Here is a 7,314-nt window from a genome sequence, read left to right as displayed (position 1 = left end):
CGAGTCCCGGCCCGCCCGTGGCGTGAGGCGCGGCCCCGCCCCGCCAGCGGCGGGAGGCGGTGCCCAGGGGCGGGCCGGCGGCGGCGGTTGGCGGCGGCGCGCGGGCGCGGCCCTCCCGCGCCGCTCCTCGAAGGGGCCGGCGGCACCTCCCGGCCTGAGGAGGGCGGCCCTTCCGGACCTGCGCGGGCGCGGCTGCGGCTGCCTGCCTGCCTCCCCGCCTCCTCCTCCCGCCTTCTCTTCGCCGCCTCTCCGTGCTGCGGCCGAGAGCCTTGCCGCCTCCCCTTTCCCCCCGCGCCGCCATGGGGAGCCCGCAAGGCAGCCCCGGGCGGGGCGGCCTCGGCCTGCTCGTCCTCTTCTTTCTTCTGCTTCTGTCGCCCGTGGTGGTGAGTCCCTCCCGGGGAGGGTGCGGTGGGGGAGGCCGGGCCTCCTGGCACCGTCGGGAGGAGAGGCAGCGGCGGGTGCCCGCCGCGGGGAGCGGCGTCCCCCCGGCTGTTGCTTCAGGGCTGGGGGGGGGGCCGCGGTGACTCCCCGCGCTGCCCGAAGCCGGGGGTCTCCCGGGCGGGGGAGCTGGCTGAGGGAGGCGGCTGTCCCGCCGGCCGCCAGCTGTGGGTTAGGCCGCTGGGCTCGGGGCGGCGCGGAGCTGAAGCGTGGTACCGGCGTGTCCCCTCCTTGTCCCCGGTGGGGCTCTCCCCCCCTTTTCCCTCACCCCTGGACTCGGTGCCGGGCGGGACGGAGACGGGGGCCGGGGTGAGGCGGGAGTGCGGGGCAGTCCGGTGACACGGCAGGTCCGCCTGGGAGCACCTGCGGCGCGAAGACGGGCGTGCTTGGGCTTAGCAAACTTGAGCCTGTGCCCGCTCCTGGACCCCGGCTCTGGCGTACGGCGGCAGCTGCCCGGGATGCCGCGTTCCCGTGGTGTGTGCCCTGGTTATGCAATGCCCGATGCATGCGAGTAGCCGTGCGGTCGGTCACATGTTCGTGCAGAGGCTTGCATATGTCCTCGGCGTCTGGTTCGGTTTGCTCAGCGTGTTTCTTATGCTAGGTGACAGCTTCCTGGAAGTAATAGTCCGTGTGTAGCAAGACCTGCATTTTATTGATGTGCAAATATTAAGACTCTGTGCTTTCTGAAAGTTAAGGACTAGAATAAGTTGGACTTCTTGATATTTTAGGAAAAACACTGTAAAACTGTCACTCCTCTCAGTTGTGTTTTGCTTATGCTGTAGTCCAGCATGGAAATGAGATACTCCACATTCCTTGGGAGAAGCAAGGAGTGTCTTGTGAGCCTTAGTGGTTTTTGGGTTGGTTTTTTTTGTTTGTTTGTTTTGTTTTGTTTTTTCTCTCTCTAATCAACTTAGAAACATAACTTCTAGGCCAAGTTTTATGCTTAACCGTTTTTAAACTCACAAGTTTGTCATCCTGTGTGTCTGTGTGCTGAGGTTCTCCTGTTCTTATATCCTCTTCAAACAACTTCTTAAAGAGTTTGAACAGAAAACTAGGAATTCATTCTTTTATTACCACTGGCAAAGCTGGTTGTTTAGTAATGACTCATGATCTCTAGGTGGGTAGGTAATGGATTTCACACTTTACCAACACTCCTTTATGTAATGTTTTTGGAGGGAGATGCCACCTTGTAGCAATGAGGTGTGTCCTAGGCAGGTAAGGAAATGACAAGATGCTTTCCTTTAGGTGAGAGAAGGATATTGAGCTACAGGAGCTTGAAACAAGTTCCCCTAAGATTTAAGGAAGCCTTGTAGAGGATGTGGGTTTGTGGTCCATGAGAAGTAAACACTGCAAAACTACTTTATCCATGCATGTTTCAATTTTGTAATGTAAGAAGGTAAAACTTGAATTTTTTTGCCATTAACTCTTACAGCCTAACATGTCACCAAGTGGACCTTGATATCTTTCAAAGAGAAGCTGGTCCTTCAGTTAGACTGACCCTATATAGTGTTAGATGCTTGCAGAAGAGAAGCATTGTGAAGGTCAACCTGCTCTCTCCCTCAAGTGTACTGGTAGTGGGATGTTTTCATGCTTTCAGTTGTGGTGTGTATAAACCAAAGCGCCATATGTCGTGCTACTTCTTTAAAAAGAAGTCAGTGGGCTAGAGTGGCATTTCAGTTTGCGATCCTTCCATTACGTATGCTTTCACAATGAAGTGTTCAGCCTGTATAGGATGTATCTTTCACTCTGAACAGTGCATGGTACCAGACTTGTGCCAGCTAACCCATTACTAGTTGATAGTTAACTACCCATTAATACCATCTGAGAACTACATTGAGAGTCTTGGATCCTTTAGTCATGTTTCTGAACGTGGACTTACAGGAGGATGAAGTCTTGAAACTGTTCTTGTTCTCTTATGAACATCCTAATGTAGTGGATGGCATCTTGTGTGCTTAATGGCAGCTGTTTCAGTTGATCCTTGTTGTTTATACTAAGACATAAGCTGTCAAATTAGTGACTAAGCAAGATTGGACACAGGTTTCCTATCAGCAACTGGGATCCCAAGTTGTAGGATATATTTGAGTTTCTGAAGTCTATGGGAAGATGTTAATGGCAGGTGCTGCTCTGTCTCAAACTTGCCAAGTGGTCTGCAGTCCGGTGTTACCTGACCTTTGGCACGAAGTTCTAAAATGTCTGTGTGGAGCAGCTTGTTTGGCAGGGCTGGCGATGTAGCTTCAGAACAAGACAGAAACCACTGAAGTTACATCCTGGAAAATCAAGAGTGGCTTGTTCATAGTCTTTCTGGATGGAAAGTGAGGAAGCCTTCTTAGAGGGGGAGAGATGACTGAAGGGAATGACTGGTAGATCTGAGTAGCAGTTTGCTAGGCAGTAGACAAAATCTAAGTGTTACGCAGTATTATTACTATTCCCCTGCACGGCATCACAGCTATTTTGGTGTAGATGGCCTTAGTGGCAGACAGCTGCTAGTTAGGGGCCCTATACTTTCTGATCATGCATGCAATAAGTGTGTATTTTCCCAATAAATCATTGATAGCTAACACCAGCTTGCTCCCACAGATACTGAACTATTACCATTATTGCAGTTTTCTCTTCCTACTTGACCTTGACTGTCCTGTGACAGGTGAAGTGTGCTTGGATAACTCCAGAATTGGGGCTTGCTTTGCCTGACCAGGGGTAGCTAATGATTTTTCTGTCTGAAAGGGAACAGTCCCCTACGTATGAGCAAAGGAACAAGAGGAGCTTGGCAGACAAAGCTTGTGTCTGAATTGGCTGCCTCTGAACAAGTTTCTGAAAGAGACATAGTAAAAGTAAGAATGAAACATGTAAAGTTTCCTTTAGTCTGTGGATCTCCTCCTCTCACAGGGAGGGCTGTGAGGTAATGTGTAACTTCTGGGGCAGATCTGCAAATTTGACCTGGTCACCTGTTTCCATAAACCAGTCTTGCCATAAGAGTAATGTGGTATTGTATTTCCCTAGAACTCAATTTCTCAACCTAGTGGGCAATATCAACTATTAAGTGTGGTGTGGACGAGATATTAAGAGAGTGGGGAGGGGAAGAGTATGTGATTTCCTGGAATCTTTCTTGCCCTGCAAGATCCCAGATGTGCCACCCTGGATGAAAGAAGGGGAAACAGCTGTATCTGATGCTGGTGCCTTTTCCATACATTAGTAATCTTAATTTGGAGAGCCAAACAATGTTCACTTGTCATCTGGTATTTGCAAGACTACAAATAGTTGCTGTTTCTGGGTACAACATCATCATTGTTCTTTGTCTGCTTAACAGCTACATATTCATTGTTGGTGATGGCTAATGTTGCTGGAAGCATTGAAGATATTGATTTGTTTCAACATGAAGTTGAAGAAACTTGGACTGAAGTAAACGTGTTTATGATCTGTTGGAATGCTAGTTTTATTACAAACAAATGATAATGCCTGGGAACCAGAAAGCTGTAGTAGAACCTTTGTAGAACATTAATAGTCATGAGATGCCCATACTTGCTCATGTACAAGTTATTTCTTAGGGCTTCTGGAGCTCTGACCTGAGGTGAAATTGCTCTTCAAACAGAGTAAGTCTACCAGAAGTAGGAATACACTTTTCTGAACTCTGGGGATGTACTGAAAGCTAGCGTTAGTGTACTGCCAGATAGTTTCTAAGCTGTGCTGGGGGCAGGAGGGTATAGCCTTAATCTAGGGTTAGGTTGCTATTGCTTTGTGAAGTACTTGGGAAAGTCCCATTTTAAAATGTGGAGCACTTAGTAATGTGATTTTTTTTTAAAAAAAAAAAAAAAGCCAAAACCCAATCCTGGGTTCGTCTTGTGGAGTATCTTGCCTTGTTTAGAAGGCAGTTGGATTCACCACAGCATTTCTCTGTTAATTTTGGGGCTAGGAGGGCTTTCACTCAAGATGATTGTTCACCCACATCTTCAGTGACTTGAAAGTCTGACTCTGCCAGCAGTAGCTTTCTTTAACTATGATTTATTTACAACCATGCTTACTCATCCCTATCTCTTCCTACCACTATAGGAATGTTCCTCTGAAAGAATGGAAAGAGCAAAGTACTTGTCTTGTTCTGTAACTTAATCTAGTTTTTACTAGAGGGTTTTTGGGGGAAGAACTTACAGCTGTATCTTATCAGTGGTAATGGCATAGTTACTTAGTTGCTTGTAGTATCCCCAAATACTGCCTGAACCCTAGGAGACCAGCCCTCTCCCATATTTTTGTGGCTGACTCAGTAATGAGCATGCTATTGACTTGTTAATGTGCAAGAGCTATGCTGGTGACTTTAGGCTTCTGACTTAGAATGATTTGGTTTTTTTCAGGCTTAGTTGACTTGGTTCAGCCACTGTAAATCAAAGATCACCAAAGCTTACCAGTTCAAGGAACATATTCAGACTTTTATTAGTGAGATCCTGCTAGGTCATAGCATAAATATCTAATCTTAGATTGTCTCTGAAATCATGTTCTTGGTGTTAATACTAAAATAGAGTATTCAGACTTTCAGTTCTAGGTCTAAGTGCTCTTCCAGTAGTTAAAAGTAACTGATCTGTTCAGCTTTTCTAAACAGGCTGAAAGTTTGAGTGATAAACATGTTGATTTTTCCATTGTAGGTTTTATAGATGTGGAACTTCAGTAATATGGTTCTAAATTCTTTTTTCAAATTACAAGTGTAAACCAACACTAGGCTGAAACATGTCATCTTGCCTTATTTTCTTGTGTGTTTAGCTGAATACTTTTTGGTGCATGACCAAGTGTTGTGTGCAAGTAAGTTGCTTTATGTTCTGTCCTGAAAATGATGGCAAAGAGCCTTCTAGGTAAATTTATAGGCATAATACAGCTTGTATTTTACCTTGTATCTGTGTAGTTATAATCAAGGAAATGTTACCTTGAAACACAGATAACATTTTAAAACCAATAGAACTCTCAGTTGGCCTGATACGATAGCTGAAACTTACTTTAAGTTTTTCTAGGTAAGAAATGCCCTGGTAAGTTTTTTGTAACTACCACACTTTCCACTCTGGAAGAAGCCAATTCTTTCTGAAAAGAGTAGGTTGATAATTTTGGGGGCTTTAAATATTAAGAAGTGTTAGATAACAAGACTTAATGCAGCAAAGAAAGTGTTTTTCAGAAAGTGTTCATAGAAAGTATGATTACAAACTGTTCTAGACTAAACGTGGAAGCCAGCCTGATACTGAAGAAATGCCTAATTCTGTTCTCATGGGCAGTAGTAAGCAGCTCAGAATTCTTGGCTCTTTTGCAAGAATAGCAGTGAATCTCTGCTTCCTCTTGAAGAGATGATTAATTCACTTCTGACATTGGTACATACAAACACTAAACCATCTTTTTTCCACACTAGTAGATTGTTTGCTATTGAAATTGGAGTATATAGGTGTGAGGAAGCAGAGGTGAAGATAGGGTATTCTGAATTTGCAGCAAAGAAGTGTTGACTTAGATTAATTTGATGCATGGACAAATTTCCAGTGTAGTTTCTGTAAATAGTCTCCAAGTTATGGGAATTTAACTTTTTGGCTTATGCTGGTGTTAAACATTCAGTGCTATGCTGGTGTTAAACATTCAGTGCTCACAAGTGCAGTCTTAAGGAGTGCTTTCCAACTTGTGTGTAAGAATATGGTGATCCTTCACAGCTAGTTACAAGTTTAGCTAGAAGAAATGCTGGAGTAGACAAATGAAATGGTGATCTTGATGAGTGGTACTTAAACTGACTTTTGGATCTGGATTATAGTGAGTAACTTTGAATTGGGCCATGTTACCTAGGTTAAGTTAATGGGAAAACATTTCTAACAGGGTCAGATAAATTGGTGATGGTTATTGTCCTGATCAAAAAGTACATCAGTAATTCTTTTTTTTAAAGAACTGTCAGTGTTGTTCAGCACAACACATGTTGTGGAGGCATAATTCTGGGTAGCTCCTGGGTATTATGAACACAGCGTTTCAGGGACCTCTCTGGTCAGTAAACAACATTATTCATGGTCAAGCACAAAGCGCAGCAGTCTGTCCTTGCAGTGTAAGCACTTGGCATTTCTACAAATGCTAGGTCAAGGTTGTTCAGGAGATACAAATAGGTCGGTTATCTCTCAGACTGTACCATGCAAACTTCTGATCAGAGCTGGCACAAGTGTAGTAAATGTTTGTGCGGTCTGCTTTCCACTTGCAGCCCAGGTGCATAAGGAAAACCTTGGAGCTGTCTTAAAGCTTTTGCTGTAAATAACTTGTTATTGCATTAAATGTTTTAATTTTCAGAATAAGTATTTTGGTTTAGCATTTCACATGTCTCTGTCTCAGCACAACCAAATGAAAATATGAGGCTCACAAGGTGCCATTGTCCTTTTTCAGTTCCCTTTATTTTATGCACATGATAAAGAACCCGTTTCTGAATTTTTTCAATAGTGCCTTAAGTTGAAACATCTTTAAAATGAGGCTTGAAGCTTTTTTCTTTTTACTTAGCACTGTAAGCTCATTTAAATGTTGCGTGCTTAGGCTTGAAAGTGGTGATGGAGAGCATCCTTTGAGATTGTGACAATATATGGTATTCTATGGTGAATGCAGAGCTGTGAAGTTCTGTTTCAGAATCCTTTATGCTGCTACCTCCTCAGTCTGTCACTGTAAGTGACTGAGTTTGCAAGAAGAATTAAAAGTTGACAGGAGGAACTGAAATACTGCGTATAAACAATATTCTTCTCTCCATGTGCACTGACTCATGTTCTGAGGTGACAGTTTAACCCACTAATCGTATGCATTGTCTTGCATGAACAAATTTTCTACATTACCTTTTTCTGTTTGGAGGTGCTATTCAAGTACTGGTTTAGTTTTTTCTCGAGTAACTCTTATACTTGGTCT

General features: G+C 44.4%; 1 protein-coding gene across 1 annotated transcript in view; it reads left to right on the top strand.

Annotated features, from left to right (window-relative positions):
* Nucleotides 1–203: 203 nt before the first annotated feature.
* NPC1 (NPC intracellular cholesterol transporter 1) overlaps nucleotides 204–7,314 on the top strand; it is a 27,931-nt gene continuing 20,820 nt past the window's right edge. The window contains exon 1 of the mRNA XM_049819893.1: nucleotides 204–383. Coding sequence (XP_049675850.1) covers nucleotides 300–383 — 84 coding nt within the window. The 5' untranslated portion in view covers nucleotides 204–299. The remainder of the gene's footprint in view (nucleotides 384–7,314) is intronic.

This window comes from Accipiter gentilis, chromosome 2 (genome assembly GCF_929443795.1).
Source record: "Accipiter gentilis chromosome 2, bAccGen1.1, whole genome shotgun sequence".
Taxonomy (NCBI): domain Eukaryota; kingdom Metazoa; phylum Chordata; class Aves; order Accipitriformes; family Accipitridae; genus Astur; species Astur gentilis.
Note: the sequence above shows the minus strand (reverse complement) of the source record. Positions and strands in the feature narration are given on the sequence as shown.